At 40.2% G+C, this 23,834-nt stretch overlaps 1 protein-coding gene across 7 annotated transcripts in view; it reads right to left on the minus strand.

The window, feature by feature from the left end:
- magi1b (membrane associated guanylate kinase, WW and PDZ domain containing 1b) overlaps positions 1–23,834 on the minus strand; it is a 170,755-nt gene that overhangs the window by 70,651 nt on the left and 76,270 nt on the right. For 6 of the 7 annotated variants that reach the window (XM_088086521.1, XM_042502614.2, XM_088086511.1 and 3 more), the window contains exon 2: positions 22,889–23,005. In XM_088086521.1, coding sequence (XP_087942647.1) covers positions 22,889–23,005 — 117 coding nt within the window. Of the gene's footprint in view, positions 1–4,245; positions 4,589–22,888; positions 23,006–23,834 lie in introns of those variants that run through there. The other variant, XM_088086535.1, reaches the window with a different exon arrangement.

Genomic DNA, 23,834 nt, shown 5'->3' on the forward strand with positions numbered 1-23,834 from the left:
AAAATGTCTAATCAGTCCTTCTGCTGCCCCCCACTACGTCCACATGGCTTCTCCCATCTCCTGTGCTATGAGGGAGAGCACCGGCACCCTTTTTCCACCACCACCTCTGGTACATAAACTGGTTCTGTTTAGAATTTGTGGGATCATGGTGGGGGGTGTTTTTTGTGAACCAGCCTGCAGTCCAATTTTGAGCAGAACCACTGTAAACAAGGATGTTTAATCAATGGATGTTGAGTTGTTGCACAATGCACAATGGAAGTAAACAGGAGCACCAAGATGGCCATCAAATTGACTACATGCATGATTATTTTTTTTTTTTTTAATGCAAAAACAAGGGTGGACTAACTATAAATGAGACATTCTCTCTTCCCTAAGCTGTATAATATGACATGTTTGCTGATATTCACACGTGAGGTCAAGGAAAACCTGCTACCAACTTCTCAGGTTCCAAACCAATTTATTTTTTATCCAAATGCCCCATACGGTTCAAAATGAGATAAGATAAAAAGAAGCCATTCTATATTAGTGGAAAAGGGGTATGAAAGTGCTAAGGACTTAACATCAAGCACCATCAGCCACTTAGTATGAATGACGCAATGTTTCATGTATGCACGACAGTACGCATTACGATTATTTAATTCTTGATTTTAGCATTTGGCAGTTTTTAACTTGTTATTTTGCTTAGTGGATATCTGTTAATTTTAATCTGTGTCTTTCAAATACCTCTGTTCACCATGGCCAAGCTTAAAGTTTTGCTTGACAAAGAGAACAATCTGCAATTAGTTGTCAATGCTGTTAAACTGAGTCCCTCATTTACTGATATCCCTACTAACCTTTATTGAACAACAAAAGTAACCACTGACTGTGAGTGAATCTTTAAACAGCTTACCTTCTGCCTATTACATTTCTGGGAATGGTTATTAGTCCTTGTGAAAGAATTTATTTGCCACATTGACTTCTATTTACCTCAGCATGAATCCAAAGCATAATATAACCTTATATGTCTGACATCAATTCATATTTGCGCAAATTCAAAGCTTCACTGAGTAATATAATCAATGAAAACTTTCAATCACATAACATCCTGTGCTGTGAAAAGGGCTACCAGTACTCATGACCTCAATGAAAAGCATCACACGACCCTGCAGCTCATCGCCTCTTAAAGGCTATTCTTTTTCTGTACTCAGACGCTCCAAAGAAACTAGATCAAGCAGGTAGAGTGTGCACAACCTGCCCAGCACAAAGCAGCAGAGCCAAAGTAAACCAACCATACGTGAAGTTAGATATCCTGACAGCCATACAGGTGCACTATACCAGAGCTAATCGTTTTAGTTAATATAAGATAATTGCTTTAATTGCTGAGAAAAAGAGTTTCCAACAGGATGCTCATGTTGATCTTTGTCTGGGTAACTGTTAACACTTAAGCCATAAGCACATGGTAAACAGATGATACTGTATTTCAGAGCTTTGATTCTGTAAGTTGCCTTTTGAGTTTTTTTTCGGATGCATAGGGGTAAAAAATTGATTAGTATGCCTTTAAAGACATTAATTAGATCATACTTAGATCAGAATCAAACGCGCAGAGATCCCGTTGAAAGGTCAAAACCTCCAAAGCTAATTATTTTGATTGTAAACACAACTGGCTTGTGAGAGTATTTTGCCTTTTCAAAAGACAGTAGCAAAATCTTAGGTGTCACCGTGACCTTGAACTAAAAGTCAAAAAAGCGATCGTCTCCACAGTATCACTGGATTATCAACTACACAAAGCATCTGGTTCCAATGTGATGTCTTTCAAACCACAATCAATACATGACAGCAACTTGTCACAACCCTCGCTGTGACCTTGGCCTCTCCCAGTGTGTCTCCACTGTCACTCAGCTTGCACTAGATCAATACCAAATCGTCTCTTTTCAGTCAACTTCCCATCATCTCAACTGAATCAACTCAACTTTGAAGTTTGAGGTTCAAATCGGATGATACCATGATGTGGTGTCATATTGAATGCCACTTCGGAACATCAATAGTAAAAAGTTTGTTATTCTAGTTAGTTAGCTATTGAGATGGATAATAATAAATCTATAACAAATCTATAATTAAGGTTTGGCGATACAACAGTAGAATTGTTTTCCATTGGTAGAGATCTGGCAATACTGTCTCTAAGTTTTGTATTACCTGAGATCGGTCTTGGTCTCAAGACCACTTTAAGGTCTTGGTTTTGTCTTGGACTTAACCAAATTTTTTGCTCAGTCTTCTCTTGGTCTCACACAAAGAGAACTCAGGATTTAATTTCAAGACTGGTCAAGACTACAACTGCGGGGATATCACTAAATTGCCTTGCAAATAAAGAGGGTTAAAGACGATTAATTTGATTTCAGCTACTCAGCGTTTGTCTGTATTTGTTTGCTCATAGAAAACAAAGGGAAATTCCCACACATGCATTCACCTCTGCAATTCCTTTTAATTTTTTTATCTTGACTCGGTCTCACCCCTCAAAGTTTTGGTCTTGTCTCGGTCTCAATGCACTCTGGTCTTAGTCATGTCTTGGTATCAGTTTAGGTGGTCTTGACTAGGGTTGTAGCGAAATACCAGTTTTTAGGTATACCTTGATATGAAAGTTGATGATTATCATACCCTGTGCATTTGCTTATTTACAGCTCTGGGAAAAAAAACAACCAGAAAATAAACAACTGGGCAGAGAATCTGCGCTTTAGTTATTTTTAAAAGAGAGACTTTTACAAGTCTTTATTTTAGCGATGAAACATTTGTTTAAACAAAAGTAGACGTTCTGGTTTTATTCCTTCAAGGGTCATTCTGACTGATAATAATAATAATTCTGTAATACTGTGATACCGTGAAACAGCAATATTTTCTAAGACACTTATCATACCATAAAAATCTCATATTGTTGCAGCCATAGTCTTGAACATAACACTCCTGTTTCCATTGCAGGAGCTAATCGGAGCAGGCTATTTAGCAGATCTCATCATTTTTTGCGTGATCTCGTGATTCTTTCATGATATTGCAATCTGTCTTGCTAGGTAATGTGCTTTGGGCACACATGAAGGAGGAGAGTGAAGCTGTAAATACAGGAACTTTTTACACGTGAAATTATCGTTCTCAGGGACCTAGAGTTTCCATATTGAATTTTAACTTAACTGTTTAGAGCCTTTTGTTTTTATCTCAAGTATTGTCCCTTCAGGTTTTTTTTTGATTGTATGTAAATTCCAAATAAAAGAAGAAAATAATCAAATGTAATGTAGTATGGTATGGCTGTTTTAAGGAACATCCTAATTAAATTTACAGAGCAATTACTGTATCATGATATACAGCGTCAAAGTGATATTAAATAGCATATATCGTGATAGATGACTGGACATATTTTTATCTTCCTGCTCCTCTAGAAAGCAACCACCTCAGACTTAACACAGACATATTTTTCCTTCCTTCCATGTTTATTGCATCCATGGGTCACCTCTTACTCTACCTTTATGGAAATAAATTAGACATAAAAGTGTTTGTATGTCTTGCACCAAACAAACCACCCACAGACACAACCTGAAATAGACCCCGTAATTTAAATACTGTACAACAAAACAGAGTGGTCTAACGCACTTAATATATGGAAGATCTTCACCTCTTCCCTCTCCAAGCACAACTAACACTCACTGGCAGACAAATCCAAGCACCTTATCTATATTTAATTGATGTCACACTATTTTAAGAGAGCATCTGCCCTTCTAGTGGCGGGATCGACTCAGACTGAGTTTTCTGACATTTGTGAAGGCAACAGATGACACTAAGATTAGATTTGAGAGTACAGTGACATTATATGAAAGACCAAAATGACTACATTATTCGATTATGCATCACTGAAACATCTCCCACAACACAATGAGAGACTGAAAGGTAAATTATGATCAATTCAACCGTGCTAGATTTTTCTGGAGGACAGGACAAAAATCCTCGCAGGCGAGAGGAAAATGTGCTCTGCTTGGCAGCAACTGAGCTTAAATGACAGAAGAATTAGAAAAAATTAGCCGTCTTTTTTTAACGCAATGGCATCAAAACACATGAAAAATGTAAAAGGAGGCTCTACAGACATGCACACAGCCACAACCCAGCTTCTAAAAATACCCATGTGCGAAAAATCTGTTTATTTCCTACGCTTGCATTCCCCCAGAGCAATAGAGCACCCTGGGCCCACATATCCCTCAGGCCTGGCCTTGCATTTTAGCTGTGACCTACATTTAATTCCCTCCACAAGGACAATGTTGGGCTTGACTCCTTGGACGACTTTGGGTTTATAGCTGGGAGGTGGGGAGTTGTCTGGCTTGTCATCGTCATCGGATCCAGTTTGGTGGTGTAGTTTGGCAGTTTTCATAAGTTTGTCTTCATCTTCCTTAAATCTTACCGCTTTTTTGAGTTTGAAAGACGCAAGTGAACCAGACTGAAATACTTCCTTCATGTTAGTACCAGGTTTCTTTCTCTTTTTGCGTACTCCGAAACATCCACAAAGCTTTAGAAAACAAAGAGGGAACATATATTCTGGTTGTACCAAATAAAATAATTATCCAGGTGAATGTCCAAATATCCTTGAATGTCACTCCTCAGACAGTGAAAACTAGTTCCAAAACAGCCGGCTCTAGCAGCAAAACATCCATATTTATATACCTTTGTTTGCTGGACAAACGAGGAGGAGGACCTTGTTCTGACCCCAGGGCATGAAGACTTTGAGGGGAGTATCACTAAGAGATTGCTCCACCCAAAACCAAAATGTGTCAATATCCATGAGCAAAGAAAATGCAGAAAGATAGGACGTGTCTACATAGCTTGGATCAGACACTGGGGCGGCAGGCATAGACACAAATATTTACAATCTCTGGCCTCACAGGGCCCACAGGCCACCAGGCCCCCGATTTGGTGGCTAAAGTCAGTTTTTGGTGATTTAAATGTAAGCTTATGTATAAACAATACAGAAAAGGCAATTAAATGTAACTTAAGGCAGCCTTCCTTAACTGTGACACTTCAATTAATGAAAAGACATGAACAGGATGAAAATGTATAATTATTCGTTCAATTGAAATCTCAAGTTCTTAATAAACATACAGTACACAAATTTTCAGTTCATAGTCTGTAGAAAAGCTTTTTTACATACTTCCAATTGTTTCATTGATGTGTCATTTTATCACAGCCCGCCTTTTGTCTTTATGTAAGGATCACAGTAGCAGTGTCAGTAGGCTTAGTAAATCTGCACGTCAGTAGCCCTGATGAATCAGTAACTTAAAAAGTGACTGTATAAACTGGTGACTGACTTTCAGCCAAATGCATCTGTGGTTGGACGTAGTAAATGTTTGGCAGAGAATATATGTATATGAATATATGGAAACAGATGATTATGCATTTAAAATTGATTTAAATAAAATTGAAGGCTTCTACAAAGACACATGCATGTTCTGTTCATGTTTCCAACAGCTGCCGTCACTACGAGCAACCACAATGCATTTTGCTTAGAGCCACCTGTTAAAATGCTTTCTCATAAAACCGAAACACCAGCAACGAGTACGATTTGCTGCTTTCGTAGAATGTCGATCTCAACGGCGTCAATGAATCAGAAATGGCTGTGGATCTGCACTGTAACACTGATGGAGGATCACAGTATGAAGAATTTAACCTTTATTTAGACAGGAAATATCAATGGGGTGTGCTGTCTCATTCTCACAAGAGACCTGATAAAACTTGGTGGCCACAGGGAGCCATGGCAAGGATTCAAAGTAAATTAAAATTAAGGATAAAATGGTTAAGAAGTCTGTTTATAACAACTTAGATTTATCTGGTAAAACCTCTTTGCCTCATATGGACAGTGATCAATGTGCACCTACTCTGCCCCACTCACGCTGACCGCCTCACACATGTCGGCGTGTCACTGCTGATGACATAACAGCATCATCAGTTAGAAAAGCGAGACCAATTGGGTTAATGCACATGTACCCTGGATTTCACACTGAATGGTTATGTTTTGCAACTCTGTGCACACTGCAGCTACTTCTGTGCATGGATTAGCACGTTTCTGCAGAATCTATCCACTATAGTGATGTTCATGACAGAGTGCCAGTTGTCTTAAAATGCTTAGAACAAAAATGCCTATTATCTAAACATCATAGCAAACTACGCTTACTTTATTCCTCAACATGAAACAGTAAAGATTAAGTACTTTTTTGCCATGTCACACAGCCAGCTGAACCTGGAAATACTTAACATAAGGAAGGCAGGTGACTACACCAAACGAGTTAGTCAGGCTCATAAGAAAACACCCAAACACATTGACGCTGGGGACGTGCCTGAAAACTGTTTTATAAGAACATATCCACACACACTAACAAGACCAAGATAATTAAGAGTAAGTGTAGATTGTGATCATTTTTAAACACACTGAGACGCCCAAGACAAAAAATACGGCTTTACTCTACAGTATCTCAAACATCAAGTAAGTCTCTTCCATCACAATCTGTCTCTCCATTTGAGGCAAGCCTTTATGGCATGCCCACACTATAAACACAAACTTCAGTATGACCTACATAAAAATCATATCTTCAAAAGTCAGACGGTTCAGAGAAACGGTGTGCACAGTAAGAAGGAAAACACCTAAAATTCAGTACATTTTTGGTTCATTTCTTATGCAATTCAAAATGCAGGGTTGAAAAAAAACAACAACAAAAAACAAGGGGGAAATACTGGTTTAACACATTCACCATGGTGAACTGATCAGTGCCATGAGTGAAAAGTAGGCCATCATAAATGTGTTTGGCAATGATTCATTATCATAATTGTTCTATTAATAGGCCCAGCTATTCTTATTCTGCTTGTGTGCTGCCATTCAGGTCAGCCAGGACAGGAGTTATTTGAAAGAGTGCATTTTAAGCAGTTTGCGACTGACATGGAAACAATGGCAGCACTCAGAAACTCTGACAATGTTTTGGGGATTTTTTTTTGTTTTTTTTTCTATGATGGATAAAACACATGAATCATTGACAAACACAGAGACGAATGTATGTGCTAGGATAGAGAAGAAGCTGTTATCTGCAAAGCTTGATTAAAATTTTCATGAGCATGACCTAGTGGATAGCACAGGCAACTTGTGGTGCTCACTCCCTCTGCTGCCCCCCCCCCATCTCTCCTTCACTCCTCCACTTCACTCTCTCCCTGTTTTCTTTGTTCTCTCTTTTACCGCTCCTCTTATTTGCTCCAGTCTTTCAAATCTCTAACACCACCAACTCTCTCTTTTAATCTTTAAGCCACTATTTATCTACTCTGTCTTTCATACAAAGACTATTAAGGAAGTTAATACCACAGACTCCTCCACCCAGCCTCTGATCTGCTCGTTTGTGTTTTTCTCTGTCTCCAGTACGTTTGGCAGATGTGACAGCTGCCTGTGTGGCCGGGCAAAACGGTTCCGGCTTTTGGGTTTGACTGGAGGACAACTGTAGTTTTTCTCAAGCTGCCGACTCAATCCATTCCAAAAAGCTCAAAACTGAATTTTGCTGCTCTGATGTTGATGATGTCATGTAATCCACAAGTACACCAAATAACTGCTGCTTCATTCCTTTTGGCTGCCACACTCATTTAAATGACCAGTGATACCTAAATCCAGATGTGAAGGATAATGAAGATGCTCTAATATTTACAGTAAACTGGAGTCAAATGTTTTTGGGGTAGACTAATGAGAAAAGCACGGAGAATACTGTATATTACTGGGAATATTAATGAAAAACCGCTGATCACCCAAAAAAATCTTAAAATGCCATATTGATACTTACGATCTAGGCCAAATTTTAAAAAATAATTGACTGATTACACCCTTATCAGCGTTGACTTAACAGATAGCTAATCACACTCTGTGACATGAGAGCTGTTAAAGATGCTATTATGGGATACTAAGGGCACCTTAGCCTCTTATTGGTCCTCAAGAAAAATAAAAAGCCAGCAAAACAAACTTACAAGGTTACCAAAAGAAAAAGAGGCATTTTATTTTTGTGGAAGCAGCAGTATTTCTGGGTGGAAAGCAGTGACTGTTGCATGATTTTTGCATTTTTCTATGTAGACATTAAATATAAATAACTCGAGAACAACAACCAAATATAAAGGGAACTTTGAAAATAACTATGCGTGACAATATCAGCACATCATCTGTATCGGCAAGTATCGGCTTTAAAATCAAATATTGGAGTCGGCTGATTTCTCCCAATATGACAAACAGATATTTTCTTTTACTGACAAAGTAAACATGTACCAAACATCAACCCTAAGCTGAATATTTTTTTCTTATTTTGCAAAGTAAATTAATATAACATACACTGAAAAGCATTGTGTTTCATGTCTCCATCTACTTGTGTTTCATCATGACAAGAGTATGCATAATATGATGTTAATTCCACGACAGAAGAGACTTTATCATCACCTAAATTAGATAAGAAAAAAAAGGGGGATATATTAGTATTGGTTATCGGCCAAATGAGATGTTATATCAGATATTGGCAAATTATTGTGCATTCCTTATTATAAAAAACATCATTAAATTATGGAAAAAGTTAGGAGGGTTATTTCCACTGTTTGGCTGAAAGGTCAGTAAAAATAAACAGGGGGCCAATAAATCTGAGATCGACTGGCCAAGAGGGCCAGTGGGAAAATAATGTTACATTGGACACTGCCATTTAACATTAACATGATGGACTCATGATGGATTCAACACTGATGCAGCCAAACCAGAAATACCATCTTTCTTTAATCCATTCATTTTTTTGTCAAAACTTGGAGTCTACATTGCCCACAGTGCACCCTGACTGCCAACACTTTGGTTTGAAATTCAGGTGTGTTGTGCTTGAGTCAGGTAATGTAGCCTCAAGTCGCTACCCTCAAACCAGCCCGGTCTCCTTGAAATTACATTAATGTACAACTTGAAACAGCAAATATGTTTTGAGGGAATTATAATGCTAAGAAAATCACGGTTTCTTTTAACATAATTAGGAAATGTTGCTTATAAATGTATCTGGCAAGTCACAAAAATCTTGAACTGAGCAAAATGTTCACTTACAATCTAAAAAGTTTTTTGAATCAAAACAGACAATCTTGCACAACAGTGCGCACTCATAGTGACGACAGCATTATGTTTTTATTACCTTTTTCATTCACATTTGACCAAATTCCAATCTTTCCCTTATCTAAAGTGTTTCTGTTGCCTAAATGTCAGACAGTAGACGCGACCCTGAAGGTCTGCTGTCAACTTTTTACTGCACTTTGTACGACCTCCACTCTCGACAACCACCTTCTTGCAAAGTCTACTCTGTACATGAATAGTGTTTAGTTACCTGAAGGAAACATCGTCTCTAAATATAATCCAAGCAGAACAACGTTATTATGGAAGCAGTTTAGTAACATAACGTAATTTCTAGAAGTCAGGGCTGCTCAAAAAATGGGTGGGGAGCAGCTTACAGAGGTCTGGTGAGGTCACCTCTTCAAAGTCAACACTTCTGTAAACAGACTTTAATTTCCCCTTTAACTAAGTAATCGACTTAAGTCTGGAAATGTTTCCAATGTGGAATAAAACAAACCGATACCAAAGATCCGCTAAAGAAGTCAAACACAGGCTACAGTCTGGCTTTTTCTGCATTAGAATAACTCTGGGACGATGCATCCCTCATTTCCCTACTGTCCGTAGTCTGTGCACGTCTCACATGAGAAACTGGAGCGAAGGGGTGAAGTAGTGGGCCAATGTGATATGCAGGCTAACAGCTCAGGCTCCATCTCTAATAAAGACAGGTTCCTCAGCATAAAGCAAGTGCATGCTTTCCCTTAGTCTTGCCTGTATTACGTGAACATGAAGTTAGCCCATACACTGAATCATGCTGCTTTGAAATGAAATGTGATGACCGTGTTACATTAAAGGCAGAGCCAGCAGTGGATTGAATTAGCCCGCTGTATGTCTTTCAAAGAGTCCAGTCATCTCAAGTCAAACTCAATGCATCTATGCCATCAACTATAACTTCCTTCACAGAAAACATACCACTGAGCTGTGCAAAATCAAAATGTACCACAGTTTATCAGTAAATCATACATAAACAAACTTGCTCTACAAAGCAGTTATGGTTTTTGGGAAATGTCAGTCAGGGTAAACAGAGGCACGTAAATGGATGCAACGTAAATTAATACACAACCTTTTGAAACCAGAGGATTTTGGCCTGACTCTTTTTAAGAACATAAGAAGAAGGCAATGAGTAACTTTACAGGAAATTACCCAAAATACTAGCAAGAAATTAAAGTCAGAAAAATTACCCACAAGTTTGCTTAATAAAAAGAAGAGAAAAGTAAAAAAAAAACAAATAAAAAAAGAGTGCTAAAACATTTTTTTTTATTTTTCTATAAAATAATTTCAAATACATATAATAACCATAAATGCTGCTCTCTGGATACAATGCCAATTTTGTAATACTTTTTCTCTCTCTCATCTTTTTCGGGTCATTTTTCTTGTCACCTTTTACTAAATTCTTGTAATTTGCTAAAGATTTCTTGCAAAGTATCTCATTGCCTTTTCGCCTAATGTTTTCAAAATAAAACAAACCAATTTGCTAGGGTTTCAAAAGTTTAAATGCTTGTGAAAGGCATCTGAGCGCAACACAAGAAATCTGATGTTGATCCAGGTTTCAAAGGGTTAAGCATGTAGGCAAACACCATACAATCATACCTAATTATTCTGCTGAAATCTGGCAGGCACATTTTTTGTTTTTTTTTTTCTAACTGACTGTATTTGGCTGCTTATGCTGGGTTTACTGTAGCATCTGCCTCGCTGAAATAAGTGGCAATATAAAGAATATTGTATGTAGCTAGTGGATGATAATAGATACACAACATGGATAACGGCCCTGCCTTGAAAATGTGGCAACATTCATAGACCCCAACTGTCATGCAGAAGCTATTACAGAAGCATTCCTCTAAATCTCCACAATAAACATGCTCTGATGTCAAGCTAGCCAGCTAGTCCACATTTTCCAAGAAGATACTGAGGCATGTCTTCATGGATAATGTTCAAGACACACGCGACTGCATGCACGTGCACACACACACACACGCACAGAGACACACACAAACACAAGGGGAGGGCTAGCAGACTGCCGTCATATTCCAAAACCAAAACAGATCCATCCACCATCTTTGCCACAGCTTGTCTGCCAGTGCTTTTTTTTTTCTCTGTGAAACACACATACACAGACACACACAAATGCAGGAGGGGTGACGAGCTGACTGGGGTTTGTCAGCTCGGCAGGGGGATGGAGCCATCTGTCCCAGCAAAGGGTTAATCCAACCAAAAGCACAGGCCGCAGATACCAGCATTTTCCAGTCCTCACATTTCTAAATACAGTCTGGATTTTTTTGTGTGTGTTTTAGTTGTGTGGGGAGAAGGAGGAGGGGTCTATCGTCCAGCCTTACGGACACCCCACCTGATTCTTTAAACCCCCAAAATCTCAGCCGTCCCCATGTGGTGGTGGTGGCGGCAGCAGGGAATTAAACAATGAAGGAGGCAGTTTTCGAGATGGTTTTTCAACGATTGGAACGGATGCCTTTCATTTGGGATGGAGTGTTTTGTGTCGGGGGGAGGGTGTTTTCACTGCTCCGGCTGGCAGAAAGAGGCTCTCAGTGAGGAGACGACTCTCTCTCACACACACACACACACACACACACACACACACACACACACACACACGCACACACACACACACGCACACACACACACACACACACACACACACCACAATGAGATCAAAACAGGCCTTTCTCTGGACCTGTGATGTGCTCCATTTTTCCCCCTTCATAAGCAAAGCTTTCAGCTCTAAATGATTCCCATACAGAGGTCTGAGGGCCGGGGGAAGGGAAGAGAGAGGGAGGGAGATTAGAATAAGAAAAAAAAAACCTGAAGGAACACTATTGCAGTGTGAAGCTAAATCAGCCAGAAACCTGCTTGAAAATGCCCCCCGCACACACACAGAGCCGGCCTTTGTCTTTTTTATTCCACCCAGAAAAAAAGCACCAAGGGCAAGCTACCTACAGCAACATGGAAATGGAAAAGAGAGGCTTTAAAGCGATACATTTAGAGGGGCGGGGAGGGAGTGGGGATGGAGGGATAGAGATGAGGAAGCGGGGGGGGTCATCCAGACACGAGATGGATCGAGAGGGAGAGAAAGAAAGAGGGAGGATAAAGGAGAAGCAGAAGCTAATCTTAGCATCCTGGAAGCTCCAGACAGACAAACAGACAGGCAGCAGTTTGCTGCTGGAAGGTAATGGCTTCCAATATGATCAAGCATGTCAACAGATCACATAGCCTTAATACAGCCATCGCAGAGCTGGAGCGCTTCCACCATAAACACACGTACTGTACACACACACACACACACACACACACACACACACACACACACACACACACACACACACACACACACACACCCTGGAAGTGACACTTTGCACACACATGGGCATCAAACCGGGCACAGACAAAACACACAGACAGCCACGCATACCTGAGACAGACAGACACAGACAGACACACACAGCTTCCGTTTGACCACAACACATCAGCCTCCATTACTGCCAGCAATGTGCCTCCGTCTCCCTCACTCTGCTCCTGATGTCTTCCGCCTGATGCACAGCCATCCTCACCGCCTGCCTCTCCATCTCTCTTCATCCCAACCCACTCCGACCATTAAATCACAGCAACCCTCAGCGTCCCCCTCTTACAATAAAACACAAAAACAAAATACCTCAGTTAGGGAGCCTGTGAGGGGGGCTTCTTCTCTTTCACCTTACAGTCCACAGAACAACACCACGTCGACAGGAGACATCAAGAAAAAAAAATTCAATCCAATCAGGTCTGGATGAGTGGAAGAAAAACCAGTGCAGATTCACATTTCCTTCTCCTTTCCACCCTCCCCTTCCTCCTCCCGTGCGTCTGTCCTCTGTCCAGCTTTGGCTTTGTGATGCTAAGCTAATGGGAGCTAAGCTAAGCAGCATCCACACATTGGCTTATAATGCACTCCGTCTCATACCCACACACACCAATGCTAGGCTTCTGTCTCTCTCTCTTGCTCTCACTGACTGAGCCCCGCTGTCTCCCGTCTCGCAGGCACCCACATGCACCCGCCCACCTCCCCCTTCTCTCTCTCTCTCTCTCTCCCTTCCCTTCTCTTGGCTGTTCACCCCATTCTTTCTCACAGATCCCAACTCTTTTTTCCCCTCTCCCCACATCTCTGTTTCTTTTTGTGCTTTCCCCAGACACTGATGTCCTTACACACACAAACTCATACACATGCTCTGGGTGTTTAACAACTTCCAAACAACTCATCCTTGACCAACATGTGAGGAGGACAGGAGTCAGGGGAGGAATCCTGAAGGTGGAGGAGACAGAGCTGAGATCTGTGACAAGAGTTGGGCAGGAGAGCATGGGCTAGAATAGGGCTAGAGCTGTGTAAATATGCATGTCAGACACAACAGTAATTCACAAGTTCTACGTTATTATAAGTGTTACAACCATGGTAGATAAAGATTATGCAAGCAACATAAAGCCACCGCAGTGTCAGCGGGAATGAAGAAACTAAGGAGCAATCCCAACATAAAAGGTTTTAGGATTCAACATAAAATATGGACTGACCAAAAACACTGATTGTGCTGAGTCAAACTCACCAACTGGTTCACATCTGTGCATGCACGATTCTTGTGTAGGATTCTTTTGTTATGCTTTATGGTCAGAGGAGGGGGTTGGGGAACAGCAGTGGGAAAATGCAAAAAAAAAGGGGGGGAAGGTCATAGGTCATGCAATGTGCCTTTATCTGTCAGATATGCCTTAAATGCATCCAAAATCCATACTTTGTACTCTTTCCAACCAGGAATTCACAAGAAAACTAAGAAAAAGATTCCAGTATACTTGATTTTCCAGTGAGGTGTTGATGGACACTTTTGTACCACAATGCAAATGAAACGGAGGAGTAACTCACAGCTGGAAAAAAAATCAACTAAAAGTGGGCGGTGGTGAGAAAATTCCAGAAACATCTCAGAAAACACAAGAATGAAGTGGTAAATAAATTGGACAAAATGTAGCTTTCTCTTTGCAGTATTTGTTGGCGGTCTATATAATGGGCATGCCGCAGAGTGCTTCTTGTATTATCTACTATTAGAACCAAAAAATATGACACATTCAGCACTGTTTCTGCAAAGCTAGTGTATGTTTAAGAGCTGTACACAGAATATATAGTGTGTGCCATCGTCAGACTGAAAGCCACCATGATCTGCAAACTGTTATACCAGGTTAGGAAACAGAGTATAAGCCACCATTTCTTTTTCCTGTTTGTTCAAACAGACTCCGATGCAGAGAGGCGCAAATAAGCACCAGATAAACATCCTATACTGCCTGTGCTGAGGCATAATTTGCGTAAACTATCTTCATGCCTCCCATCCTGCATTTGTGTGCAACAGTGTCAGTGATTGAGTGAGTGTGGGTGGGTGGGGCAGCGGGGGGCTATGAATCTGGGGGTTTCCACTCATCATTCACTCTCTGGTTGACAACATTCCTTTGAATTTTCCTAATGCGGTTAGCTATCCAAAACAAAATCCCCATCGGCATCAGAGCAGCTCCTATTGTTTCCTTCATAACCTCCCTCTGATCAACCTGCAGCATGCTGGGATCTCCTATAGTCAAAATGTAATCACACTGATACAAGTATGTTGTTGGGATTCTCATCCTTTTCCAATGGTAATGTATATGAACAGGAGGTGAAAGACTTTAAACTCAAGATTTTACACATTGAATGCACAAAATATCATATAAGCCTTAAAGGAATTTAATATTGGTGAAATACACTTATTCATAAAGCTCACGGCTCTAGCTTCATATTTAATAGACAGATATGGGACAGGTGTCTAACTCTTGCTAAGGATGTGAATATGTGTATTTCAAAAACATCAAACCATTCCTTTAATTTAAAAAACTATTGTGTCCTATTGGCTGTCCTACATGGCTGTCCAGTTTGGTGGGCTGAGCTAAAGGGGCAGTTTCCAGGGCTGAAAAATGAAGCCAATATGAAGTGCCAACAACTGCAGTTTCTTGAATGGCCACTTGAAGCCGACCCCATTTTTATACAACTCACCTGTTTACATTTTACTTTGGCTCGTAACTACACATAATTGAAGGCAGGTTGCTTTGAGTCACAGGCTTGTCTGCCAATAGTGTCCATGGCATCTAAGTCAGATCCACCCTTTGCTCCTCCATAATGCTGGCCTCTACCCAAATATGGTCACGTCTGTCTCCAAACAAACCAAGATGGCAATGGTTGAAATGCTGAAGTCAAGGCCACAAACCAATGGGTGACATCACAGTAGCTATGTCCATTATTTTTACAGTCTATGGTAAGGCTCACCTAGGCATAGAGTCTATGCTAGTTTGAAAGGGGGCATGCCAAAGTAATCAAGAGAGATGATTTGGACCATGTGTGGGATCATATCTGACATTCATAGATGATGTTTCTGACTTTTGAGAGGAAGATGGACAGTGGAGTTTCCTCTTTTTTCCCCTGAAGTTTTGTTTCAAGTCATTGTGTGCTAGTTTATTTTCTACAAAATAAATGTCAATGGGGCACCGATGCAAAAAGTGTCAGACCACGAAAGCTAACGTGCATTCCTGCCATTTATCTTTTTTATTACTTTTTCATTTAAATGTTGTGCAGCTGTATATTTTCAAACAAGGATAACATCCCTGTTTTTGCATTTTTATTTTGATCACCGTCTGCTTTGGCTTGCAACTGAAAATGTAACCAATTTCTGCCTGAATATACCAAGATATAAAAAGTTTGCCCGTAACACTAAGCCATAGGCCCACATCCTTTAGCTTAGCAGCCAAATGCTAACTCTCTGGTTATTTATTTATATATATATATATATATCTATATATATATATATATATATATATATATATATATATATATATATATATATATATATATATACATATATCCATGTGTTTATCAACTACTGCCAAGTAGGAGTATCGAGAACCAGTATTAATTAGTACCAGTACGTGACTGGGTTGGTACTAACGTACTGATAAGCTCCTTATAGCAAATAATGCTGCTTTCAGTATTTATGACACAAATTGTTTAGCGTAAGTTAATTCAACCTGATTCTAACTTTTTTATATATAAAAAGGAAACTGTGAAGATTCATATGAGAAGTTCTGCTGTGGAGAGACCTTATTGTAGGTTCAGTCAAAGAAAAAGCTACTTCACAGGACAGGGGAGACACCGTGCAAGTCATGCCATTTTATGGAAATGCTTTGTCAAAGGAAATTTGAATAGCCAGAGTCACATGAGAAGTCATACAGGGCATTGAAATGCATAGTTTGTGGGGTTTTTTTTGCTTTTTTTTCAGACTTTCATGTCGTGTTTATTTCCTGCACCAAATTACAGAGAGTAGTATCGATAAGAGTATGGACAAGAGAATCGATAAGTATCAATATCGATAAACAGTATCAGTATGCATATCAGTATTGGTATCCACAAAAGCCAAACAATACCCATCCCCATGCCCAAGTCTGGATGAACTGTTTTAATACAAAAGTTGTATCACACTGTAGCAATCCTTTTAGCTGTAGGGTTAAGTCCAATGCAGAGTAAAGCCAACGTGGCTTTGTGACAATATATATCTCAAGTGTGAACTGGTACAACAGGAAGGATCTGTCATTAGGCAGACTTGCAAATTTGCTTTTACATAGCATTGACAATAACAACATAAGTTGTGTAATGTATGTCAAACAGCAGACAAACACAGAGTATTTGACTGACATGCATCATATTCCTGTCTGATAAAAGTCAACAAAGCCAAACGACTCTCAAGTTAATCTCTAAATCTTCCTTTAGCTTTCGTTCCCCCATCTCCATTTAGCATCTTCTCAGTTTAGGAATGGTACAGCATTTCTTTTGTTCAGGTGCACACTGTGATTGCATCTGTGGATGCAACTAAAGCAGCCCCAGAAATGCTGCTTTGGTATAAATTGTAGACAAGCACACAAGCAGAAACCTGCCCAAGACAGACAGCACTGTGCAGTCCTGTCCAACCACAAGTCATACATGCATGTTTATGTTAGCTTGACTGGCTAGCTAGAGCCAGTTGATTTGAGTTTGCGAGGGTGTTTTTGCATATCTCCATTCTCTCTCTTTCTCCTCTCCACCCATCCCCCCTTCTTGTGCCCCCTCCCACACCCAAACTCCACCCCACCCCCATCTCCATCCCTGTGGCTTCAGCCCCCACCTCCCTCCAAGCCGTCCTCTTAGCCTATATACGGGTCGTCAAATTGTCTGTGCTAGCCCCGCAATTCATCACACGCACGCATGTGAACACGAGCCCTCTGCAGAACCCTCGCTCATTTGAGCCACGAACACCAAGTCATCAGCACCACAACAACCACAGCAGACAATACTGCTACTTGCCTTGATGCAGGAGAGACCAGAGCTCCCGTTTCAAGGCTCGTAGACACAGACTGCTGAGCTTTAAAATCAGGCAACAGTCTCTTCTTCTTCTTGCCACTGCTCCGATCAACTGGCAGGAAAAATAAGGAGAGAGAGAGGAGAAGCAATACAGGGGGAAAGAGGGAGCAGCAGTGGCGGCGAAAGGACGAGAGGCAGCGGGGCCATGAGCTTGGGGGGGGGGGTCAGGAATGAGAGCAGGATGGAGGGGGGTGGAGGATTGTTCGGGATAATGGGAGATTGGGAATGCTGAACACGCGGACGGGGTGACCACAAGGGAAGCCGACGGACGCCTCAGTAGATGGGGAGGGTGAGAGTGCTGTGCTTTAAATTTTTACAGGGTCATGGGAACAGCTGACTGAGATGTGAGTGTTTGTGTTTACAGCAAACTTCATAAAACTTGGTCATGTTAAGAGAACTGCCTGAAAGAGGGGATATATATATATATATATATATATATATATATATATATATATGGCAGTTTTCTAAAAAAAAATTGCAATGTTTCACCATTTTTAGGGTTTTTTGGTAATGGAATTGTGGGACAAAGTGAAAACTGCAAAAAAAAAAAAAAGAAAGAGTGAAATGCAATGTCTTTTCGTATAATTTTATTTAAATTTAAAGACAACTTATTCCAATGAGAATAAAAATGCACTGTTCTGAGTTTGTTATTTATACTACACACCAGCTTTGTGACAGCATTACTTCTGTGTAGTTTTACTCTGTGTGTTATTTCTCTGACTGTCTTTTAATACCTAACATACTGTACAGTATATTTGTTAGCTACTTTTTTCTTTTCTGGAATAGAGAGGTGCAGGAATGAGTCTTAAAACCCGGAAGAGAGTCTTTCAGCACTCCAGATTCCCTCACCTTGAGATCAAGGGCTGTTTTGAACGGCTTTTTGGTTAGGAGCCTGAAATAAGGTCTCTGGTTAACTCAAGCTGGAGACTTTGACATTTTGTTCTATGACTAAAATGCATCAGTAAAATCCCCACTCCTGAATTTTGAAACTTTTAATTGACGGTTGTTAAAAAGCGGCCAACTGAGACCACAAAACATTGTTACGTTAAACACGGCTTTACAGTCTTGTTGTGGTAAGGATGTCAAGTCATGCAACTGTGGTATGGTTTATTTATAGCCTAACGTTGGCTTGTTACTTCTGTTGATCATATTTAGACTTCAAAAATCACAAAAGTAGTGTTTGTTTGTGAAGATTATCTTGCTGAACAAAAGGTGGAAGTTTCACAAATGGTTGCTTACCACAGAGCTTATTTCCTGCAATAATCAAAAGTCCAATGAAAAAAATCTCATTGGCTTTTTGACGAGGGAACCAGTGCGAGGCTACAGAAAAACGTCACCCCTGGAACACTCGATGGTGGCATGGGTGGCACAGAGTGGCACACTCACTTGCCATGGCACTGAACTGTGTTCAATCCCTGCTGAGGTGCAAACAGCATGGCAGCCCAACCAACACAACTGGCGGTGCTAAAAGGTGGGAAGCCAGTGAGGGATAATGTCCTTTTGGCTTTCCATGTTACTCCTATTAGTTATTTCGGGCACTAACGTAAAGAAGGGAGGAATATAAAGGTGTCTCTTGAACCTCCACAAGTGTTGGTGAAACTGCTTGCTGTCGGGTGAAAATAAACAACAGCTTGATAAATAATGCATCGAATCACAGAAGCCCAGCCCGACGCGCCAGTTAGCCAAGACAATGACTGTGGTACAATTTACCACTCAAAGAAACAGAAAAATGCCTCAGTGAACGTGAAAGCTTTTGTGTCCTCCATTACTGCAAGATGAGCTAATTACTTTCATAATAAAAAAAAAAAGTACACATAAAACCTATAAAATTTAGTAAAATGTTGACATGTCTTCATGGATTATGTTGAAACAGAAACAGAAATCCATTTCACTTGTCAGTTTTATCATATCAGGACTTCTTTGGTGATGTGAAATACTGAACAAGATTTATTTAATGTATAAAGTGTAATAAATTATTGGCGTGTTGCAAATCTTTCTTCATCTTTTTTGGCCGCTCCAAGAATGGATAGTGTAACAGCAATAATAGATAAAAATCCAAGCAGTGGCTCACTTTACTGAAGAATTTTACAGTTCTGCTGTTGTGCCGTGCTGATCTGTCTTTGTGCACTGTCAGTGTCCTCTTTACGTGCCACGAAGTTGTAGGTTATAATTTGTTTTTCATGGTGTAAGAAAATGGATGTGTGGCATGAAAGCATGTAAAATGTGTCAATTGTGTGAGTCTCAGCACATAGCTTAAATTTTACATTCATTACCATGCATATGCACTTGGTATTTCAAGCCACGAAATGATTTTTTAAAATTTATTCTGTGAAACTCACAAATTACATTTGTGAATTTGGCTCAAATTCGTCTTGTTTAATGTTGTTGATAATAATATGTACCGGAGGGTTGGTTACCGGAATATGTACAAAAAGGTCGATTAAACCGAGTTTCCATTTTGCCTCATTTGGAAGCAGGAAAAGCCCCAAAATCCACACACTTCTCCATCTGTTTCTCCACCTGCTCGCTGTGCATTAATCACACCTACACCTACACATACACATGGACAGTGCTTCAAACAACCTTTGGACATACATCAACATGGACACACACTGACCTCTCATAATCAGAGGCCAAAAAAGTCACAGCAAATCCATCTCACTTATGCATTAACAATAAATAAATTAAAATCATTTCCTATACAATAGCTGCACTGGTCTTGATTAATCTGTGAGTGTGAATGGCATAAGAGAGTACTTATTAATGGACTGTGCCTACTGTAACATGTACTCCCATAACACAAAGAAGAAAGATTAAGCTGTGGCAAATTATCTGTAAATTTAATATTCCACTGAGAGTTTCACACTTCTCTACGAGTGCATGACAACAAAAACTTAACAGTCCCATAAAACATATGGCCTGGGGGACACCTTCATGCTTAGTTTACTGCTAACAACAACAGGGTTTTTACTACTGTGCCATAGACCACTCAGTGATTAAAATGGCCATTATGGCCAGACCCCCCCATCCTCCCACAGTGTCTGGTTGACATATGGCAGTGGAGGTAATGCAGATAAAGTCCCTTAAACAAACCCCTAAATACAGATAGTAATTTGTGTGAAAGAGCCACGAATAAATTAATTGAAAAGCCACCGGATGACAATCATTAAGGGAGAAACACGGGTTTGGGGAAATGAGAGGTACTTCCTTTCAAGTCTGAAATTAACAGGTAAACAAAAAAATCTAATATACTTTGGAAATTTTATGGTGACGAAGAAAGTGAAAAGTAATTACTGACAAAAAAGCTTCCTTAAGTTTTGATCAAGTCTGCCTACAAAGAATTTAATGTTGCTCCTCCAATTATGTGTTTTTTGTAGAATGTATGAAATTATGTGGTATGTCTAGTGAGCACTTGTGGAATATATACATACCATTAAAAAAACATGAAGTCACTGCACCACAGCTGCAAATTTTCGTGACTATAAAAATGCTGTAAAGTAAGTAGAGAAAAGCAAAAAATAAATAAAAATACGAAATTACCGCCTCACAGTTGTATGCCTCCACAAATCAGTGAAGTTGCACAGTTTTACATCCATGTATACAACCACTAATCAGAGATTAATGCCACCAATTCAGTATCTGCCTAAACGTCTTCCCTTTTGTTTCTGAGTTATGACGTTGAGTACTGGCCAGAAAAGTTTGTGCAAACATTAGATTTTTGAGAGAAATTTTTGCCATAATTAGTGTATAAATTCTTTTATGGAAAAAAAATATGTTTTGTGAGGTCAAAATGACAATGATATTTGACTTCCAACAACCAAATTATTATCAATTCATTCTTGAGTCCAAGTGGATGTTTGTGCCAAATTTGAAGAAATTCCCTCAAGGTGCTCTTGAGGTGTCATGTTCCCTGGAATGAGATGGATGCAAGATCACTGTGACCTTTGATGACAAAATTGTAGTCAGTTTATCATTAAGTCAAAGTGGATATTTGTGCCAAATTTGAAGAAATTCCCTTGAGGAGTTTTTGAGATATAGTGTTCACAATAATGGGGCAGTTGGACAACCCAAAAACATAATGTGTCCGCCCACAGCTGTCTCCGGTGCTAAGGCATAAAAAACATTACACTGAACTTCCATACAGCCCAGTCATTTCTTGTTGTTTTGTCTTTTCCCCTCTCTCCATCCGTCCAATGGTGAGCCTGGATCTGATTGGTCCATCGAGTTGATTTCAGTGCTATATGCAAATCACGAATAACAGGACTGGTATCATGCAGCAAGGTGCACCAGTCTAACCATCCTACTGTTCTTCATGAAGGCAGTTGCACAATTTTCCCCTTTATCACGACACCATTAAGCAGTTACTGCTACAATGCCACATCCTTAGCTGCGGTGGCATCTTCAAGGATTGTTTTTCACAGTGGAGAAGAATAAAACACTTCAAATATCTACCTCAGCTTTTGAGCAGTAGCAGCTACAAGAGAAATACACAGCATCAAAAAACAAATGTGCCTTTAGATCTTTGCTATATCGACAGTCGGCAGGAAAAAACGTCAAAGACACAAGCCTCTATTCCTGGATTACACAGCCGGCTCTGGCAGAAGAGATACTGGTTAGTGATAGAGGGTGAGGGACTTAGATGAAGCCTCAGCGCCTATAATTACTGGTGCTATTGATCCTGTGGATATGAGATAACTACTAGCCCGTTCTCTGAGTCACCAGACATTTCCTCTAACTGATTAGACAGTATTAGTGAAGCAAACATGCTGACTGAATGGATGGAGGGTGGCTGACTTTGTATCAACTCATAGCTTGTTGTCAGCTTGTAAGGCAGGCGATGTCCATTTCGGCATAAAGAGGGAAAATGTGTGATAAAAGCAATCAACATGAGGTTAGTTCCAAGGAGGATATGAAGTAATCAGCCTGGTTACCTGCACAACCAATACTGATCCAAATGCAACTGGAATTAGACGGAAATAATCACACTTAATTCGATAACCATCCATAGTGTTTGTGTGAGACAGCTACACTCACAATCATTACATGGATCTAAAACTGATCATGTCTGGAGCCGAGACAGCGGCTAACACTGACCTCACATGAGTGTTTTTTGTGTTTTAATGAGGAAATTCACAAAATAAATGAGAATCTTTGGAGCAACAACAAACAAAGTGTAAAACCATGTGTAAAGCCGGCGTATCATCATCACAAATGGACAGAATGCCAAGAAACAGAGAAGACAAAAGAGCAGCGATGAATAACGTGAGCAAAAGGGAATGACAGAAAGAGACATAAGGTGGTCGTGGACTCACAAGGCACGGCGTGACGGTAGAGGTTGTCTCGAATGGTCTGCTGCAGTTCGTGGTCAGGCGAGGATTTCTGGAAGCGCTGGCTCAGATAATGTTTCAGGTCCTTGTTCAGCTTACTTCCTGTCATTGCGAACACAAAAAGGGAAGCATGTGGTAACTGCATCAAAACATTTCTTTTTAAAAATAAGGCGAGCAGACATGAGAGCATCACAAAAAGTCAAAATGCCGCTTTCATAATTCTCGGTGAAGTGTCAAACGGCCACACAGTTTGGCTCTGCACAAAAAGAAAAACACAAGTTTATCCTGCAACCACAACAAAGCTAGATGCTGAGAAGCATAGCCGTGAATTGTACACTTGCCATTGTCACTCGGAGGGGTAGCTGGCTGCAGACTCTCCCTCTCTAACCAGCCAGGGCTAGCCAAAACTAAGACTGCTAGCACTACGGCTAGTACTGTGAATCAGCCCTCCTGCCGCTACGCCATCTGGACCTCAGACACACATTAGGCTACTGAAGGGCAGCGCGGCTGGAAAGTGTCCGTATGTATGTGCGTTTGATGCTGAATGTGTGTCTGTGTGGGTGTGTGTGGCCATTACAGTGAGTGTCCAAATTACAGGCAGCGCTATGTGTATGCAAATGCAGCACAAACAGTATGATAACATAAAAGAAAACAGAGCAGAGATGTACAGAACGATGTCACTCAAATAGGGAATTTACCGTATTAATATGTGAATGCGATCTAAATTCAATAACAATACCACTTCAGGCAACAACAAACATCTTATCATGTTTTATGTTAATACATGTCCCATTATTTATTATCCAAATGATTTATCTCCCATCTTTGCATGGCTGCTGCTAAGACCATTTTTAGTTGTCTTGGGCAAACAACCAGTCATAAAAGGCCCTGGATCCTGTTTCCATGGAAACTGTGTGTATGTATGTGTGTG

The sequence above is a fragment of the Plectropomus leopardus genome, chromosome 2, assembly GCF_026936395.1.
Source record: "Plectropomus leopardus strain MGB_pleo_1.0 chromosome 2, ASM2693639v1, whole genome shotgun sequence".
Classification (NCBI taxonomy): Eukaryota; Metazoa; Chordata; class Actinopteri; order Perciformes; family Serranidae; genus Plectropomus; species Plectropomus leopardus.